Raw genomic sequence first — 21,465 nt, 5'->3', positions numbered from 1 at the left:
ACCTAGGGGTTAGAGCACTTGTGAGATGGGAGAGACCCAGGCTCAGTCCTCCGTTCTGCCTGAGGAGGAGAAGGGCTGTGAACAGGGAGTTTCCTGCCTTCCAGCTGCTCTAACCACAGAGCTGTGGGATTATGTGATGGAGCCGCTCCCTCATTCTCTCCTGTTATTGTTCCACTATGTGTAAATAAGGAAAGAATGACTGGAGCAGGAGGACTGGACTGGACCCACAGTCTCCCAGCTCGGTGCCCTAACTCCTGGTCTACAAACTCATTCCCATTCTCACTGGCTGATCCAGCCAATGATTGTTCCACTGTGGATAAATATTGGCAGAGAGGGAGGGAATTGAACTTAGGTGGTTAGGGCATTTGTCTGGGATGTGAGCAACCCAAAACTTTAAGGTAGCTACCACCAGCAGCGGCGGTTTTGTGTGGAATGAGGCAGGCACCTAACTCATTTCCCTCAAGAAGTTGCTTAGGCACCTAAGCCAGCTGCCTCCAGGCAGCAAGTTCCCCTTTGTGGATTGCAAAGCAGTGCCTATCTCTAAGAGGAGAGGGGTTTAGTATACACCTATCTGGTCAGCAGCTCCCAGGGGCTAGCTCCCTATCTACCATGCTGGCTTTTGTGGATCTGTGTTATGATTTTCTAGGTACCTAACCATTAGGCATTGTAATGCTCAGCATTGCCACAGCCAAGTGCCTTTGTGGCTCCCACCCGTAGTCACTATTTTCCCGCAGTGGTGCCTATGGAGCTATACTGAAAGGAAAACAAATTATAGTGTTTTATTTGTGAAGTGTCCAGAGGAAAGCAATAGCATATGTGCTTAGTTACATGTCAGTGTATTAGTGATAGAAAAATTTAATAGAACAGAAATGATGGCTAGGAGATAAAACATGAAGGTTACCTATTTTACATGCACCCTTTTACAAGTGAGATGCTAAACCTAAAGTTTTAATTGGGTTGCTAAACTATGGGGGAAATTCCTTAGCTACCAAAAAGATTTCTTGCCAAACAGTGTACAAAGATACTGGAAAAAGTGAGCCTAGTTCCTTGGAAAGGTAGCATTCCTTCAGTAATCTCTAGCACACATGAATAAAGCACCATAATTAACTGAGCAAAACAGGTTGCATAAAACACAACTGGAGAATATTTAAATGTGGATGTGCTGTAGGAGCTACACCTGCCATACTTACTCCTCCATTATTTCTAAACTAGTATTAACAGAGAATTCACCTCTTCCTCATTGCCTAAAAAACAGAACATTTCCCCACCAATTGTAGCTAATGCCAAAATTGTAATGATTAGTTTAAGTTGGTGTGAAGTGTATTTTTTTTTCATAAAAACGTATGCAAATTACCTCAGCTCTTGGAAAATTATACCTCAATAAAACACTGTGTGGACTAACATTTTTTACTAGGGTTAGTTCCTTATCTCCTTGATTGATATTCTAACATGTTGCTATTATAAAATAGTTCTTTATCTTCAAAAACCATACAAAACATGTAGAAAGTTACTCTTTATTAGAACATCTTGAATATGAATCTATAGATTAGGCCTTAGTGCAATATTTCATGTTTTTTCGCTCTATAGTCCCTTATCTGGGAACAGTTAACTGCTTACAAGTTTTACACTGATCTTTCAGGGACTACAGCTGATACTTTTGATGTAAGAGTTTTATATTGCTATCTACCACTGAAGTAACTGAGCATCTTCCACATAAAATCGATTGTCATGGACTTCATGGAGTCTTTGGTTCTCCTGCCTTGTGGTGTTGAGCTTTCCCCCCCTATTTGAGAGCTTTGGGCTTTTAGATGTTTCCTCTAAATATCAGAGGCAGTTTGGGGAATGGTCAAGACCTGTGGATATCTATCTACCTATACACCAGGTCTCTGCCTGTTATGGTGCAAACAGAATGGCAGTTTAGCACTTCATAGGTTTTAGGGTTTGGTGTTATTTTGGGGGATCCCAGCAAGCAAGAATCTCTCCTCCCCTTTTTATGGGAGGGGAGCCACAGTCTGGTTCTGTTTGTGGCACAGAGCTCTCAACACCTGTCAGTCTCCCTCTGTGCTCCACACCCCCATAAAATCAGGTAGGCCAAATGGCTCTTGGCTTTTTTGCTTGCTCTATCTTTAAGACAACCTTAAAGGGAACTCTGCCACAACCTACAGACCAATATTTTGCCAGAAAAACTTCAGCCCAGTGCAGGTTAGTCCTCTCCAGCTATTGGGGCTCCAAATTCTCCAGGGTTAAGTCCCCAGTCCACCTCAGCCCTTCGGGTTCTTAAATGGGTAATCAAGTGATTGTCATTCTTTCCAACTCTCCCTTCCAAGAGGAAAACTCAGGCCTCTTTAGGGATTTTCCTTTGCAGTTCTTCCCCAATTATGTCTCAGGCTTCCCCCTCCCCAATCCCAAAGTGCTGATAACAGATCCAAAAGGAAACACCAACCAAGAAAACCCACCCACCCTAAAAGACAAGAGAAAAAACAACAATGCTAGAGATATAGGATAGGAGAGGGGTTCCACACAGTGCTTATGACTTCTGCTTAGTTTCTCCCTAAAGGATGGGGAACTCTTGCTTTTGGATCACAATACAACCAGATCAAAGGAGCAGATGCTCTTTCCCACAGGGAGGAAAGTTGTGTCCATGACTGAAATCCAGGAAGAGGATGAGTAATCTAAAGTCAAGGATAACAATTAAAAAACAAAAAACAGAATTTGCCACTTCATTTTTTAACGATTTGTCTCCTTTCGTCTTAAATACTATGGAGCCTCAAAGAATCTGAATCCTTCAATTCCACGGCAACCACCTGGGCAGAAAAGACATATAGCCACATAGGAAGTCTGTAAAGCTGCCACCTGCTCATTCATCATCATCAACTTTGCAAATCAGTACAGGCATGACCTTCAATCCTCAACAGTAACATCCTTTTGCAAAATGATGTTCCAAGTACTCCCAAAATAGACTACTAGTAGTTTTAGGGGAGGGAGAACCCTTACTGCTCAATACATCTCAACCATGTTGTGCTGTGAGAGGCTTTAGGATCCAAAATGGAAAATTTTCTTTCCCAACTGCCTTTCAGGGACAGACTTTTGCAGTAATCAACTCCCCTGACAAATCTTTCAGTCTTTTTGTTTTTTTAAATAAAGCGAAGGGAGTTAGTCACATAACAAGCGCCGTGTAAGTGCTGGCCTACACAGATTTATGTATACAGTTAAAGCTAACTAAAGTTACTTGAAGCTTTTTAGGTTTTTTAATAAGAATTTAGTGTTACAGTACTAATTGGGAGGTATTCATCTTGCGCGTGGCCACGCCCCAGAACTGTTTGGATAAGTCTGAACTGCCTCCTATACTGCAGGGAGACAAGTGTAAAGGGCTGGTCTACTCTCAGATTCTGCACTGATTTAGCTACAGTGTATCTTAGAAATGGATTCTAGACATTACTTTTGCACACAATGTCAACTTGAAAATCTGTTCTTTTCTGAATGACTGGAGCCTTGCAGAACTGTCAAACGTGCCAGCACTGTACAAAATCTACTTGGTTACCTTTTATCTTGAATCTTAAGGCTGGTGGTTTGTCATGGCAAAAAGTCACAATTTTAGCTGCAGAAATCCTAAAAAAGAATCACAGCACACTTTTTTTCCAAGCGAATGAAGAGTTTTTACTTTTAAAAATGTACTGAAACATTTCAATTATAAAACAAACAAAAAGGTGCCTCAAATTCATGTAGGAAAAATCCATAATAGAATATTGAAAAAAAATTCTTATAAAAGTGATATCAGGTCTTGCCTAAAGTATGTTATGCATTCCTAAATTACATGGTTTTATAGCTCACCTGCCTTCACTGAACACATTTACATATGAAGAAAATGAACATTCTGCAGAAGCACTATTTTGTGACAGGAAGAGACTTTTCATTTTTAAGGAAAGCTAGAAGATGCTCCACAAAATACTGAGTAGCAATGACACTTTTAAATTGCAAAAGCCATGACAAACTTTGATTAACCATAAAGATAACCTAGTTTTTTTCCTGACATACAAAAAATATCTGAAGCAACCAGGGTTTGGCAGTTTCTCTAACTCCAACCACCACCTGTATAAACCAGACTAAAGAATTCCAGTAATTTTTACAAATCACAGCATTAAAAAGTTTTTCTTAACTCTTTTCAACTTTTTGTACCTCTCTTGGATTTTGAATAGTTTTCCATACTGGAGGTAGTACTACAAGATCAAGTTGAAGATTTATAGTGAAGAACTGCTGTTCTGCTAAAGAATTAACCACTTTGTGGTTACTTCACTTTGAAGTTTAATCTTTTTTAAAAGGCACACTAGCACATGCCTAAAATATATTCACTTAAGATACATGCTACAGTACGAGTCAGGTTGCTACATACCTCAGGCTCAGGGAAGCCAGAGTGCTAAAACTGCTACATTAAGCATCAAGCGATATAATCTGCAGTAAAAAGAAGTGTGCCATTTACTACTGCTCTTTACTGAGTACAAAGTTATTTAAAAAAAGTGGCCCCCTGCCTCCCAATAGAAATATCAGGGTGGCAGCCTTCAGCAAGAGCTAAAATGTTATGTGACAGAAGGTTGATATGTGAGCTGCAAGTCTCCAAGGAAATTTTAGGTCAACTACGAGACTCTTTGAAAGTGTCAGATTTCACCACCCTTACTCAAGTTGAGTAGTACCTTGAGTATCTGCAAGTATCCCACTGGTTTCAATAGAAATACTCCCAAAATAAGGACTATTCAACCTAGTGGCAGACTCTGGCCTTTAGACTGGAAGCTCTTTTGGTCAAGAGCTGTCTGTGTATTCTGTGAAGTGCACAGAAAACTACTGAACCGTAGATGCAAGGCCTTCAAAAGACAACTTTCTGTGTAATTAGGTCCTGCTAATTAGACAGTTTGCATCCAGCAGTTCTATGGTTCCAAAATGTGTTTAAGCAGAAAGCATTCTACTCAAGCCTTCAAGCACTCTCCCCAGGCAACACTGCCTAATAAAACAGGAAGTGCCTTGCCAGTTTTAGTGCCAGCTCCTTGCTAGAGGATGCACAGTAGCGCTAACATCTACCTTCATCACAGTTGTGGTAGGGACTCACATAATGCAGTGCGCCATGCTTGTGTTCTGGGCCAAGGAGACTATCAAACGAATTTTGATTCTGCAAAATGCAGTCAGTCTTCTCTCCCATGCCCTACTGTCTCAACAACATTACTGCTGGTTGAAGTAGGCAGCTCAGAAAGCAAGGGTGCAATAACAAAAAGCAGCCATATCTGCCCAATATGGGCACAGCTGTGTCCTGCATCAAGAGGAGCAGACAAGACAGTCAGGCTTTGGCTACACTGGCGCTGTACAGCGTTGCAACTTGCTGCGTTCAGGGGTGTGAAAAAACACAAGAAATGGGGGAAAACTACCTATGTGGTAAGATTTCAAAGTTGGTTTCATATGATTGTAATTGTTCTGGAAATGATCCATTAGAGATGCTATAGAAAAAAAGAATGATGTAACCTACATAACCACTACCAGAAGCCATAAGGCTGCCTGCAGAGTCTCAAGCAGAAAATTTGTTGTTGAGAATGGTATAAGAAAATCATCTAAAATCAAAAGGCAGATCTACACTTAAAACATTACAGTGGAGCAGCTGCACTGGTGCTGTGCTGCTGTCGCCCGTCAGTGAAGACACTAGTATGCCAATGGGAGAGCTTCTCCCGTTGGCATAATTAATCTGCCTCCATGAGAGGCGGTAGCTGTGTTGATGGGAGAAGCCCTCCTGTCAAGACAGCAGTCTACACTGGGGGGTTAGGTCAGCATAACTGCATAGGTCAGGGGTGTGGATTTTTCACCCCCGAGTGATGTAGTTTTACTGAGGCCTGGTCTACACTAACCCCCCAATTCGAACTAAGGTACGCAACTTCAGCTATGTGAATAACGTAGCTGAAGTCGACGTACCTTAGTTCGAACTTACCGCGGTAGGCAGGCTCCCCCATCGACTCCGCGTACTCCTTGCGCCGAGCAGGATTACCGGAGTCGACGGCGAGCACTTCTGGGTTCGATTTATCACGTCCAGACAAGACGCGATAAATCGAACCCAGAAGTTCGATTGCCTGCCGCCGAACCAGCGCGGTAAGTATAGACAAGCCCTGAGCTAAGTTTATAGTGCAGATCGGGCAAAAGCCTTTCAGCCCCAACCCTTTCCCCAAATAAGGCAATAAAGCTAGGTACCCACTACTGGTATGTTACTAGTACAAAGGCTAGAAGTCTATGGCACCATTTCTGGTCCTGCCAATACATTTAAAAATCATGATTTAACTGCCTAACACAACCCCACCCATCCCACAGATTTTTTCAAATGCCAGTTTTCACTTCTGCAAGGTACTCAGTACAGTATGGACAGCATTAACCAGCATAATGCCATCTTGTGATCTAACTTTAAGGTATAAGTTCACAGACACATGCAGATGTTGCTGCCCAGCTATTGGCTGGAAATACCATGCAGGATATATAGACTCCAAAGGGGAAACAGATAAACATGAATTAAGTAAATGAGTTTATTTCATCACCCATTTCTATAAGCAACAAATATAAAGTATGGAAAAATCAGGGATGATTTTGAGGGTCTAGTTTCTTTTCGACTTTAGACATTTTGCCATCTTTTGCTTCCCTCCCTCAAAACAGGGGATGAAGAGAGCTGTAGCTCATATATCAGAGTCCTGTGAGATCAATATACAGCTCCCTTTAATCCAAAAAGGAAGAACAAAATATTTAGTATTTCTAAAATTAAAAAAAAAAAAATTGAAATAAACCAGAGACCAGCCATCTTTATATTTTCGTAAAGAGTTCTGTTTTCCCAAAGCAGGTAAGTTTAAGGCACTCATGCTGACTACTATAGAAGTTGGCATATTTGTTACCAGTAACTTTATGCAGAATTTTAACATTGAGCCACATAAGTAGGCAATGATGTTATGCCAACTGCAGTCTAAGCTCTAAAAATCCTCATGTTTTAGTAAAACAAACATGAATGAGATTCAGCCAGTTATTGTAGCAGAAAGATAATGATGCCTGTTACATCAAGAAAGTGTCAGGTATTCCAATTTAGTTTGCTCATCTGGAAGAGGATTCAATTACAGACTAAAGCTAATGTTTTCATCCTCAATACTGTTCCTAAATCTTTATACTGCCTATCCTGATTTTTGAGGAGGCAGGAGACTACGATCAGTGAATATTTAATGTCATACAATGGGGCATACAGGTACCAAAGAATCTGAAGAGACATTTTAATATTAAAGGTTGGCAGCAAGCCCAGTGATTGTATAAAGTGAGGCATTTAGCTGAAGGCGGCATATCAGATGTGCCTCCCTACTGAAAACAGCAGCAAACGAGTCAGTCAAAATGTACTTGCTAGCATGTTCAAATACAGAAAAACTCAAGACCGGAGAGTGACATGCTCAATGACAAAAAACCCCAAACACCTTGGCCTGGCTCCCAGCATAGATACTACTGTTAAATAAATGACAGATTGTCAAGTTTCACATAAATGGTAGGACAGGCCCAGTTTCAAGACAATAAATGGCAACTGGATATTTTTTATTATTATTTAATAGAGCAGTTCCCCAGCAGACTCCTGCTCAGAGTCAGAACCAGACTTTTAAAAAGTATATATGTTTTTAAAATCTGAAAATTTGTCTATTTTTTACAAAATGGATTCCAGGAAATTTAAAAGGCAATACCATAGAGGGCTTAGGCGCAGAAGTCAGGTGTAATCATTCAAAGCATTCAAGTAGGAATATGGTAATATAAATATTTGAAAAGCATTTCTTATCATAAATGTTCAAAACAAAATGTATAACTCATTCCAAACTAAAAATTGAGCTTTATAGCACATATTTCCCTGAACAGAAAAAAATATACGTAACCTTCTGAAATATTTCTAGAGGCATGAAAGCTTTTTCCTTGGTTAGTTACATTAGAAGACTTGCCTTTGATTAAATTCCTTTCTTTCCAAACATGGAAAGTATTACATCGGTCCACTGTTAAAACAGACAATACGGTGCAAATTAATTCTGGTATAACATGTTCCAACAAAGCCTAGAGCATAAAGGTGTTGAGGTGACACTGAGTTTAATAGTCATCTCCTCTGCTGACAACTTCTTTGCATGTTGGGCGCAATAATATGGTATGCTCAAACTGGGCGGTATATGAGCCTTTAATGTCGCATAAGGGAGGATATGGATCCACTATACCCAAGTCACACAGGTTCTTCAGAGCCATTAGATATTTACTTTCTCCCAGACGATCTAGCCATCTGCGGCAGAAGGCAAGAGTGCCAAAGTTTTCATTGATAACATTGAGCAAATGTTTTGCTCTTGGAAGCCTAGAAGAAAGAATGCACTGAATTAACTGCGGAAAAAAAAAAAGGTACCATCAAGAAAGCATTTAATACAGAAATAAAAACCATGTAAAAAGATAAATATGGGGGTGTTACAAAAATGCAAAGCCAGTGATTTTGATGTCTTTTCACATCATCTCAGGCTCTGTTCAAGGAGAAAAGTTCAACCTTTATCTTTCCATTGAAAAATATAGCCTTCAAAACAAACTAAAAATGCTTCTGTCTTATTAGTTCAGCCTTGCAAAACAGAGGAGAAAAGGTGGGAACTCACGCCTACCAATCTCCCCTCAATTCCTTAGAGTGAGATGAAGAGGATAACTTCAAAACCTAGTTATGTTGGCATTTAAATGAGCCTAATTAAGCATAACAAAAGTTATTCTTTTCAGGAAAGGGACTGTCAACAGAACTATTCACTTTGTAAACAAGTATTCCAAGTCTATCGTCCTGAAGTTTCTAATTTACTAAACTAATTTGGGATTAAGCTTTACCATTGGTAAATATCACTTTCACTTCTGAAAGTCAAATAATTTGTAAAATCTGTAACAAATGTGCAAAATATGTATAATCTTCTGTTTTTGTTTTGTCAAGACAGCTAAGTGTACAACTTCAAAACTTAAGTATTTACAGACTTGAGCTCTTCCTTTTGCAACCTTAATGTTAATACAAAAAAGCATATAATGCATTTTACATATACATATACACACACACAAAACACAGATACTTACTTCTAAATGTTGTGGATGTAGTAAAAAGACCTGGAAACAGTGTTGTGCATCTAGTGTGCCATACTGTTACTTGCTATATTGTGATGTCTTACTCTGATTACCTGTGCTTCAAAAATACTTATCTGTTTCATTTCTAAAAATGCCGTGTAATGCAATCCCAATGAAATCTGGAAATTAGCCTAAATTAATGGAGCACTTCATTTTATGTCAGTGCACTGTTCTGAGGAGTTAATTTTTAAATAATCAAAAACATCCCACCATCCTCAGCAGAAGATGACACTAACAGTTTAACCAGCTCTGTTCCCAAAAAAGAGATTTGCTTGTGCAACTGAACCATAAGTCACAGAAGCTCCCAGAAGGAAACAAGAAAAGCATCCTGACTGAGTAGAGAAGGGGGAATTGTGAACTTACAAAAAATATTTATTGTCTCATTATGTATGTTATGATAGGAATATAGACTACATTTAGAGGGCATCACCTTTTCTGGGTTTTTTTGCTATTTTCAAGCTCTGCGGTAAGAACTGTCATCCTGTATGTGTAAACAGAGTCTAGTACACACACACACACACACACACACACACGTACATGCATATTACAGCGCAGTTCACATAAGCGCATCATTTACATTAGTCTTTTCAAGTCCCTTGGAAGACCTGATATTAGTTAAGAGGCTTTGCTGTACCCCAGCCCTAACGAAAAAAAGTGACAGCTTCCTCTGGTGCAGTAAAAATAGCTTCAAAACCAGATCTAACCTTATTGGCACGTGCCCAACATCAAAATTTTTCATATAATGAGAACATTCCATGTCATCATGAACAACACCCTTTCCTGTGCTACCAAAGGTTTCTATAGCATATATTTCACCTTCCTAAAAGAAAAAAAAAGAAAAGAAAGTGAACATGTAAATACATGTAAAGTAAATCAATAGACAAAGGTTGAAACTTCTTGTAAAATTAACAGTTTAAGTCTAGCAAAATATGAACAGTAGGCAAATGTACATTACAAGGAATTAAACATCGATTGGTTCTTTCATTAAACAGCACCCTCAAAACTCTGAAATATTTAAAGTAAACTATGTTTCAATAACTCTTTAATTAATGTTATGCTGGTCATGGAAATATTCCTTACTCCTTTTCTGCAGGGATCATCTGTAGGGGTAAGACAACAGTTAAATCCTTGACCTCTTTCTTACACTGCTAACAAGAAAGTCAGTATAGATAACAATTGCATTGGTGCTTTTTCGTGATGAGAACATGTCATGACTGACCCAAGTCATTTCTTATAGGCCACTAAACATCTGTCAAGTGATAGTAAGTCACCCGATTACTACTGACCATGACTGGATTAGAAGCAGGAACCTAGAAATAAAATTAAAGGCTCCTTATCCCAGTACCAATCTTCTAAACAAGCCCTTGTTTTCTGATCCTGTTATTCCATTTAAAAATTATATGCAGATCAAAACTGCAACTGGATGCACTTGGCACCTAATGTAATATACTTACATTAAATATCAAAGATAATTGTTAGCTAGGTTTGGCAGAAACAGCTTTCCTTATCTCGCGCAACAAGTATCCTCTCTCCTTCAAAATGCTTCTTAAAACCCATCTTTCTGCCAAACCTAGCTAACAATTATCTTTGATCACAGATTACAAACATGCCTAATTGTCTGGAATCTGTCAAAATCAGACTGCAAACTTTTCAACTAAAAGAAACATGTCTAGCTCTGTTTGCAAAGCATCATGAACAGCTATGATACTACAGAAATAATTCCCATGCAAAAATTCACTGAAAGGATTAATTTTGAAAATGCATAAAGTTAAATGACCAATAAGAACAAAGTCTGTAGGTTTATAGTTAAGGTTCCCCAATCAACCTCAGCAGACATATTATTAATGCTTATCTTCTTTACCATAAAGGAACCTTTTTTATACCCAATCACCACACTGCAATGACCTCTTCTGAAATCCTGATATGGAACACAAACCTTCACGCTCACCACAAATACAGATTTACTAAGCACATCTCAGCGGCCACCAATGCACACAACAACTCTTCCCTTCTCATACACACTTCAACAACTAGGAACACTTGTGTTGCATTTCTTATCTTCCATACACATTCCAAAACCAACTTTACCTCACAATCAAAATTCCATTAGAAACTGGACAGCCTAATCTACCGGATCCACCCTCCTGTGAATGAACTGCCGTACTCCAAACTTCCTTATTCTTATTTCAAGTTCATCTTCTAACTTCAGAATTCCTGGCTCTTGTTTTCCTCCTGAAAACTACAATATTCTAACAGTATTACTACTTAAGTATATGTATTCACAATTTTAACTAACATAAGTCTGTTTTATTACAAGATTCCAGAATTTTAATTTCAGAAACATGACTGGTAGTTGGAATAGTGGAGGGGAAAAAAAGTCCACGAGCCATGAAGATGAAGTGCCAAGCCCCAAAATGATGTTCAATATTTCATAAAAAATAGTACTATGCATAGCAAGGTCAATTCCCTACCATTATTTTCCATGTGAGCAAAAATACTACACACTTGGACAATGCAGGAGATAGTTTTCCTACATATTTAGAAAAGGTTAAGCAGAAGGGAGTTAAATACTTAAGAACTCTCAGTGTACCTCCATTCTTGTTGCTTCTCCTCCCTTCACAATGGGCACAGTTTTTCCAGCATGTATCCTATATGGCCCAATTGAATGTCCATTCAGATTGCGAATTGGTTTCACTATTATAGAAAACAAAGTAAAATATAAATAGTTAGATAAGTCACTAACAAATGTTTAACCCTTCAATGCCAATGATTATATTAGCCCACACGTGGAGTACTGGAAGCAAACTGAAAGACTCATACATATTGCAGAAGGAACAACAGAAAATCACACTGTTCTTGTACAAATTTCCACCAGGCAAGAGCCTAACTTATTGTATATAAGGAGTAATGGCTTTATTACTATGACAGTTTCCTTAAGGCCTGAATTATGACTAACTAATAATTCTAACCAGTAGATATTTATTTGCTATGTATTTTGCAAACAAACAAGAATTATGAAAGACTGTTCTCACTTTTCACCTCTGAGTACAGTAAATGCCAGATGTGGTGCTTTTGAAAGTGTTTGTTGAGTATAAACAATTAGAGTTTGAAAATCATTCAGGGCAAAGTTCCTTTAGGTTACCATTGAGGAAAATGGTCATATGAGTACGTATAATGCAAGTTACTTGTACCACACACTTATACTACCGCAAACAAATATCACTTCAATAGCTAGGAATAAAGTAGTATTTGTAAAACACACTCCCAGGATAGCTATTTCTACATACACTGAAGGAGAGAGCTTGCCTTGATATGTTTTGCCATCAATTTCAACCTCATAGGACTCCATAACTTCTTGGATCGCTTCACCAACATCACAGAGACGAACATCTATTCCAGCACACTGAAAATAAGAGAGAGAAAAGTTTTTAAATCTATGATGAGGGATTTAGTTTGTGTTTAAATTTCAGAACCCAGTAAAAATTAATTTTCATAATTCGTGTACCTTTATACCAGTATTAGTAGCATCTTTTACTGCTTGTAACAGTCTATCATATTTTGGATTGAACGTAACAGTAAAAGCACAGTCAATAATACGACCTAAAATCAGAAGAAGAAATTAGGTTAGTACGTTTCCATCCAACGAAACAATCCAACAATATCATTTTATAAATCATAAGGAAAAACTAACCACTAACGTGTGTTCCAAAGTCTATTTTGCAAATATCATCATATTGCAATACTGTAGGATCTCCAGCATTGGGAGTGTAGTGGGCTGCACAGTTATTCAGAGAACATCCAGTGGGAAATGCAAGACCTGCATTTAAACCATCTTCTTTTATCAGTTTGCGTGAGCAGTCTTCGAGTTTTTCGCTAGGAAAAGAGATGTTTCTATTAAAAATCAAACAATGTACTAAGAGAGTTATTTTAAAGCACTTGTTTACAAATGCGAGAACATACAAGACAAAGAAAAGCATTAGCCTAAGCATTTAATTTCAGTCTTATTTGTAACATACAATCAGGAACAGGTACAGAGCCCTAAAGTAAGCATGGTTAGTGATGATTTAGTTCCTTATTTTATTCTAATCTGTTTTGGGACCATTTAGTTTAGTCCTGTGTTTGATCACATTAATTTGTTTTCCCAATGTTTTTACTTAAATTTGAAAGAATATACTTTGCAAGCTATATTTAACTAATCAGGGACACAATATTCACAATATAAATTCTGGGAAAATTACATTTATTTATTTTAGTACAGTTACTTATAGCACAGAGACTTTATAGTCTCAGAACCGTTTAGTAATGTGATCAAACAGTTTTTTCAACTACTCAAAAAAGGTAATCCAATAAAAAAAAATACCATTTCCATATATTAATAGCTATGGGGATAAAATTAAAGCTTGTTGCATTATGTATTTTTTTCTTGGGCCTTGCCTACACTGGTTTTCTTAGCCACTGGTGTAGCTACAGTGATATAGCTACATCAGTGCAAGCCCTCATGTAATCCCAGCCCCCTGGTGTAAACTGTGACTCACATCACTGCAGTTTATCCCAATTTCATCCAACAAAGCTATTAACTCCTAACAAAATAATTTTGAAAAAGCTTATATGGATAAGTAAGCCCCCATAGCCTGTGATACACTATGAAAGGAGGCCATGTCTTGAGAAAATTTCTGTTTATAACCCAAAACATTCAAGTTAAGTAAGTCAACAGCACACCAGATTTGATTCAAACAGATTGAGGATTATGGAGGCAGCTGTCTTTCACCCTTCTTGACGACATTTTCCTGACAACAATATCTGCAGTAAGTTTTGGAACTGCAAGTTTATCCCACATCCCAATATCAAATGCCAAAGACTCAGAAGAAAGATTACCTGGGTAATTATTTCTTTTTAACATTAACCCTGACAATCAAAAGTTTTAATTTCTGAGCTCCCAGGTGAGAATGTCACAGAAGGAGGACTGCACTTGCTTTTCCAGCAGAAGCATGAGCAGAATGAAAACGATGCTAGTGAGGAAGCAATAATATGCAGGAAAAGTAGTGTTGTGAGAGTATGTGTATACATGCTAGCTTTGTGCCTCTTTTCCCATTCCTAACAGTAGTATGTGCTGCTCCTACACCTAGTACTTTTCTGGCAATGCTGGCAGGAACTGAGAAGAGATGTTTGTGCCACTATCCAAGTCACATGCTGCTGCTCCTGGCACCCTGAGGAAGTTTTATGTACAAGAAGAACAGAGGCACAGAACCGAAAAACATATAACGCAGGTGCTAAAGTGAGAAATAGATACATACAATGGTCATGTTAGTATGGGAACTCAATACTAAGAACTCCACTGATTAAAGTAGTGGTGCTGATGGACTCTATAGACAAGAGGAAATGAAAGGAATAAATGGGGGACATTGGAAGAACCCACCAAAAAGTACCCTGAATTCAAAATGCAGTCAAAACAGGTGACATTTTGACACCTCCTCCCCCCCTTTTTATAATAGTGTCTTTCAAGGAAATGTCTTTATCCTCACCAGATTTCTATCATTGTCATTCCAGGTTTGATCCAGCTCATAACATATTTCCTCACTTGTCTGTGTGCCTCAGCAGCCTCCCGAAAATCATTCCAAATCTCTTCACTGGCTTGATCTAGTGCTTTCTTTTCATCACTTGTAGTTCTCCAAGCAGCAGTTCGCCTTCAAAGTAAACATTATGTACAAGTGTTAAAAATTAAAATCACCACCAGTCATCACCATGGTATTTATTAGAACTCTGACCTGACAACTGTAAACTGCTTACACAGTCTAACTAATTAACCCTCAATGCCCCTCTGGGGTATGAAAGATACTTATTTTTATTTTAAAGACTACCGGAGGCCCATTAAAAAAAACCTCTAGGCACCCAAACAATCAATTAGACTTACAATACTAAATGATCATCCAGCAGTGAAAAAAATCATATCCAAATAATGAATTAACTCAGTCAGCCAGTAAGTCAAACCCCCCTTTAGTCTCCCAGGAACTTATGCTCAACTTTCCCCCAAACCCCATGAAATAAATGGTTTTTGTGGCATCTTTCAGACTGGCAGGTCAGAGACCATTTAGGACTTTACACGTCATGATCAAAATCTTAAATTCTATCCTGAGACTAAAATAAACCCAGTGCAGATCTCAGAGCCATGTGCTCTCAGCGACATGCGCCACTCAATAAGTAAGGTGCTGCATTCTCCATTAGCTTCAGTCTTTAAATGCTTTTAAGCCGTAGCTCAGGGGTTCTCAAACTGGGGGTCGGGAGGTTATTACATGGGGGGTTGCAAGCTGTCAACCTCCACCCCAAACCCTGCTTTGCCTCCAGCATTTATAATGGTGTTAAATATATTAAAAAAGTGTTTTTAATGTATAAGGGGGGGTCACACTCAGAGGCTTGCTGTGTGAAAGGGGTCACCAGTACAAAAGTCTGAGAACCCCTGCCGTAGCTCCATGTAGAATGCACTACAACAGTCTAATCTTGAGGCTAGAAAGACATGGGTAACAGTTTGTACGGTCTCCTTCTGAAAGTAAAGTTGCATTCTTCTGGCCCATTACAGATGGTAAAAAGCCAGCCTGGTTACTGCTGCACTATAAACATCTAGTAGAAGCTGAGGTCTGATGTTTAGCCAGAACTTGCAAATTCTGATGACTGGTGGCAGATGTACTCCCTCAAAAGGGCTATTACCTTAATCTGCTTACCCCAACCCATCACCACCTCCTCCTCCTCATCTGATTGAGCCTCAGCCAGCCCGATATCATTCATCAGAAATTTAGGTATTACTTCACCCATCACTGTAACACAGCCAGCTCTGGGGTGGAACACAGCAGAATCACACAACAGTTCAAGAAAGGAAGTGAAGAAAAATACTGAAGCTACAGAAACTTTCTGTCTATATAAATTCACACTGCAATTATTACAACTGGAAGTTAGCCAGAACACTGATTCTTACAAGTATCACTACGGGATCTTTAAAATGGACACAAGTAGTTTGGACTCCAGTTTTATGCTATGGAAAAGATAGCTCTTTCAACAGCATCGCATCCTATTCCATCCTGGGATGGAACCCCTCCAAGAGAGAGGGAGAGTGAGTCTGTAGGTAAAAAAAAGCCAGAGAAGCAGTCAATGGGAATGGGGAGTGCTGTTTACATCCAATGGTCCTGAAACTGATCTGCCAATGAAATGCACCTAACTACACCTTCCCCCCAATAACGAGTTTTTAAATACATCCTAGGGGAAAAAAAAGCTCCACGTACAAAGAAATCTGTGAAGTTTTTTCAGCTCAAAAAATAATAAATAAATCAAGCTTCCTGCCTCATAGGGCCTTGACTACTTCTACCAAATTCAGATCCACCCACTAACACAACAGTGACATTTCCACAGTATTTCCTTACTTTTCATTGACATATATAGAACAGAAAAGACAATCTATCTATTCACAGTGTTTAATAGTAAAACACTGGAGTTCTTCTTTAAGCTGGGCAATGCTGTCATGAAGAAATATGTAGAGTTGTGTCACCTTGAACTAGGAAGTCCCCTAGCAGAAAGTAGCTCTTAGTGGCAATAAGATGTAGGGGCTGGCTCCAGAGCCAACTGTCCACCCTGGTGCGGAGAGGGAAAGCAGTACACCTGCGCCTCACTGATTTCACTGGTCTACAATTTTTGAGAAGTCGTCTGCTTCAGAGATAAAATGTGCTATTTATTATGTATTTTGATGTGCTGAATTCAAATATGACAATTAAAACAACTGATTGGCTACTGTTTCTAAGATATTTAAGTTTTTACATTTTATGTCTATGTATATTGTGTAGATGATAGAGTTTTAATCATAAATTGTAAACCTAGGTCTTTTCATGTGTTTATGGTTGCTTTACATGATAATATTTCACCTGTCCTGTTTATGTAACACTTTAAAAATCAGCAAAAGGGTTATATAAATCAAATTTATTATGAAACAAAAGGCAAAAAACTATTCTGTACATAGTTTAGTCCTATTCAGTGTCTACTCGGCGCTTCTTGGCTTGTCTCTTGTATTCATTAAATGGAGCATCTCTTGTCACTGCCCAGCAATAGTCTGCAAGCATTGATGGGCTCCATTTGCCCTGATAGCGTTTCTCCATTGTTGCAATGTCCTGGTGAAATCGCTTGCCGTGCTCGTCGCTCACTGCTCCGCAGTTCGGTGGAAAAAAATCTAGATGAGAGTGCAAAAAATGTATCTTTAGTGACATGTTGCAACCAAGGCTTTTGTATGCCTTGAGGTTTTCCACCAACCACCTGTAGTTGTCTGCCTTGTTGTTTCCGAGAAAATTTATTGCCACTAACTGGAAGGCTTTCCATGCCGTCTTTTCCTTGCCACGCAGTGCATGGTCAAATGCATCATCTCGAAGAAGTTCACGAATCTGAGGACCAACAAAGACACCTTCCTTTATCTTAGCTTCACTTAACCTTGGAAATTTTCCACGGAGGTACTTGAAAGCTGCTTGTGTTTTGTCAATGGCCTTGACAAAGTTCTTCATCAGACCCAGCTTGATGTGTAAGGGTGGTAACAAAATCTTCCTTGATTCAACAAGTGGTGGATGCTGAACACTTTTCCTCCCAGGCTCCAATGACTGTCGGAGTGGCCAATCTTTCTTGATGAAGTGGGAATCTCTTGCACGACTATCCCATTCGCAGAGAAAACAGCAGTACTTTGTGTATCCAGTCTGCAGACCAAGCAAGAGAGCAACAACCTTCAAATCGCCACAAAGCTGCCACTGATGTTGGTCACAGTTTATGCACCTCAAAAGTTGTTTCATGTTGTCATAGGTTTCCTTCATATGGACTGCATGACCAACTGGAATTGATGGCAAAACATTGCCATTATGCAGTAAAACAGCTTTAAGACTCGTCTTCGATGAATCAATGAACAGTCTCCACTCATCTGGATTGTGAACGATGCTGAGGGCTGCCATCACACCATCGATGTTGTTGCAGGCTACAAGATCACCTTCCATGAAGAAGAATGGGACAAGATCCTTTTGACGGTCACGGAACACGGAAACCCTAACATCACCTGCCAGGAGATTCCACTGCTGTAGTCTGGAGCCCAAGAGCTCTGCCTTACTCTTGGGTAGTTCCAAATCCCTGACAAGGTCATTCAGTTCACCTTGTGTTATGAGGTGTGGTTCAGAGGAGGAGGATGGGAGAAAATGTGGGTCCTGTGACATTGATGGTTCAGGACCAGAAGTTTCATCCTCTTCCTCATCTGACTCAAGTGAGAATGATTCTGGTGCATCAGGAACCGGCAGTCCTTCTCCGTGGGGTACTGGGCGTATAGCTGATGGAATTTTTGGATAATGCACAGTCCACTTTTTCTTCTTTGACACACCTTTCCCAACTGGAGGCACCATGCAGAAGTAACAATTGCTGGTATGATCTGTTGGCTCTCTCCAAATCATTGGCACTGCAAAAGGCATAGATTTCCTTTTCCTGTTCAACCACTGGCGAAGATTTGTTGCACAAGTGTTGCAGCATATGTGTGGGGCCCACCTCTTGTCCTGCGCTTCAATTTTGCAGCCAAAATAAAGGTGATAGGCTTTCTTAACCATAGTGGTTATACTGCGCTTTTGTGATGCAAAAGTCACTTCACCACAAACATAGCAGAAGTTATCTGCACTGTTCACACAAGTATGAGGCATCTCTGCTCACTTTGGCTAAACAGAAATGTGTCCCTTTGCAAAATCAAACACTGACAAATAAGAGAGCACGACACTGTATGATTTCTAGAGCTGATATAGGGCAATTTGTTCAGCAGAGTGATGTAAGCTTCGTTATGATTGCATCATCCATGACTTCTACCGTGTTTCCCCGAAAATAAGACAGTGTCTTATATTAATTTTTGCTCCCAAAGATGCGCTAGGTCTTATTTTCAGGGGAGGTCTTATTTTTCCTGGAGCTTCGGGGCCTTATATTCCGGGGTGGCCTTATTATCGGGGAGGTCTTATTTTCGGGGGATGTCTTATATTACAGCGAGAGGCAAAACTGGAAGTAGGTCTTATTTTCGGGGGATGTCTTATTTTCGGGGAAACAGGGTAGGAATAACATGATGCAATTCATATTATGTATGACGCAATACCAGCTTCAGATTGCATCATTCATTGTTTTGCCTAAAAAGCAAGTACTGTCCAAATCCAGTCATAGATTTATTCATAGATCCAGTCAAAGATGTATTTTAGTCATTTCTGGTTTAAATTGAGATCCCTTCCCTTTATAACTCACTTATCCTCCGCCATTCCCAAGTCAAGGGTCGTATATACTGACCCAATAGCATATCTTGAAAACTAGAGCCAATCAACAATTTTAAGCATCATTTTCGTTCTCAGTGACCCAGAATTAGTAAAGTTTGACTACATTTATTTCAGAAGCATTTTGGCTGTAGAGCAGTGTTTTCAGCTAGCATATGGTCCCTACTCAGATGGTGTAAATTAGAGCAGCAGAAGCGATGCTTAAGCTAGCTCACTCTGGGGCGGGTGTAGGCCAGCCACAGAATCAGGAAGCTGTGACTGCTGACAGTGCCCTCTCTTGTGCCAAGAAGAATCTCAGCACAAAAGAGAATCTAGGCCAGCAATTGCTACTTGTGCAATGAAGACTGAATTTCCTGACCTGAGTGAAAATAAGGTTCCCACAGCAACAATAACTGTCCATTTATGTGTATGCATATATAATCTTTCATTACACATTCAACAATACAAAATGCTATGCACTGTGTCTGTAACTAATGCTAAAGTTACTTGATTGATATTCTTACTGTATTTGCCAAGCAGGACCACTGCCCAGCATTTTGTGATTAGTAATGATTCTACTGCAGTGTCAAAATGCAAATGGACAAGTTAAGTTTGGTCTGGCAACTTTTCAAACCAGATTCTCAATTTAATGCTGCATTAGCAGCTTCTTGTTAAGTTTCCTTTTTATCCACAGATGCATAAATATCGCAGCAATGAGTGCAATATAAGAACCCACAAAAACAAACACTCATCATATGAAGCATTATCAAGTGTCTTTTTCAAAGAAATGGAACAAAAATTTAACAGCTGCCTGCGTATCAAATTGGGATCTTTCCTGGTCTAAGGGATAGGGCAATGGGCTCAGTCAGGATACTAGGGTTCTAATCAGATGTGCCACTAGCCTGCTTGAGCAACTCACGTCACCTCTCTGTGCTGCTGCATCCCCTCCAACCCTTTGTCTATATTATCTATTTAAGACTATAAGCTCTTTGGGAAAGGGACCTCTAGACTCTACTATAATACAAACAATACTTACTGAGCTATATAAAATCTGTTATACAATTAGCTGTAACTGATGTGCAAGTGACCTGTCAAGATACTGATAATGTTGCAAACAAAGCATACTGAGATGTGCTCCAAGTTCAAAACTCTGTAAAGGTCATATAAGTGATCTGGATATTTAGTCAGGTATGAAATTCTCCCCTATTTGAATGCATGTTAGGTCAAACAGGGAGGATAAACATTTTTAAAAAATTATTTTAAATTATTGGGTTTTAATTAAAAATCTACTTATTTTTGTTGCTAGTCCTTCAGCAATTTAAGACTATAAAATGGGAACAAAGTAAAGGTGAATGTTCTCAACTTGTTTAGATGTAACATAGTTTTTCCTACACTTAAAAGACTCAGCTATGTTGAAAAGACAAGTCTAGAACCTCATTAACATCATTACTATGAGAATAATGTGAACACAACATTAATAAAGCAAACAGCCTAGCAAGCAACACCATCTTCCAATATACTGAACTTCTTTTACAAGACAAGAACACTGCAATGCTTCCGCCAGGCTCTATTCCCCCTTAAGTATCTGCAGTTTGAAGTCAATGGGATTTATGCTGCTAATTAATTTAGGTGCTGATGAAAAATCACTCTCACACACACACTGGCAGGTGTGGGCCTATCTGTATGAGTAGACAGTAAACTATGTTAATGTATTGAATGTTTAACTTTTCATTGTTAACACTGAAGCAATTTTGTTTTGAAGTGATAAAGATTGGGATACTAAAACAAAAGTAGTAAAAATATTATTTTAGTTCCTAATCCTGCAAGCATTTATGCACACACTTAACGTTAAGCACAAGTAGTCCCATTGAAGTAATGGGATTATTCATGTGAGTAAAGCTTGTGGTTTTTTTCTAGGATCAGGGCCTTCATTTTCAATATTTTGGTTTTTATTTATATCAATTTTGTAAAATTAAATTAAGATACCCTACCAGCAGTGATATTTATAAAAAATGCATTTATAAAACTTAAT

General features: G+C 39.0%; 1 protein-coding gene across 1 annotated transcript in view; it reads right to left on the bottom strand.

Moving 5' to 3' along the window:
- Positions 1–6,638: 6,638 nt before the first annotated feature.
- The window catches only part of METAP2 (methionyl aminopeptidase 2), a 35,073-nt gene continuing 20,246 nt past the window's right edge, over positions 6,639–21,465 (bottom strand). Inside the window, exons 5-11 of the mRNA XM_024218251.1 lie at positions 14,679–14,840; positions 12,848–13,029; positions 12,662–12,756; positions 12,463–12,559; positions 11,747–11,850; positions 9,861–9,976; positions 6,639–8,368 (exon numbers count right to left, since the gene is read on the bottom strand). Coding sequence (XP_024074019.1) covers positions 8,116–8,368; positions 9,861–9,976; positions 11,747–11,850; positions 12,463–12,559; positions 12,662–12,756; positions 12,848–13,029; positions 14,679–14,840 — 1,009 coding nt within the window. The 3' untranslated portion in view covers positions 6,639–8,115. The remainder of the gene's footprint in view (positions 8,369–9,860; positions 9,977–11,746; positions 11,851–12,462; positions 12,560–12,661; positions 12,757–12,847; positions 13,030–14,678; positions 14,841–21,465) is intronic.

Source organism: Terrapene carolina, unplaced genomic scaffold (genome assembly GCF_002925995.2).
Source record: "Terrapene carolina triunguis isolate 2854851 unplaced genomic scaffold, T_m_triunguis-2.0 Scaffold68, whole genome shotgun sequence".
In the NCBI taxonomy this organism is placed as follows: Eukaryota; Metazoa; Chordata; order Testudines; family Emydidae; genus Terrapene; species Terrapene triunguis.
Note: the sequence above shows the minus strand (reverse complement) of the source record. Positions and strands in the feature narration are given on the sequence as shown.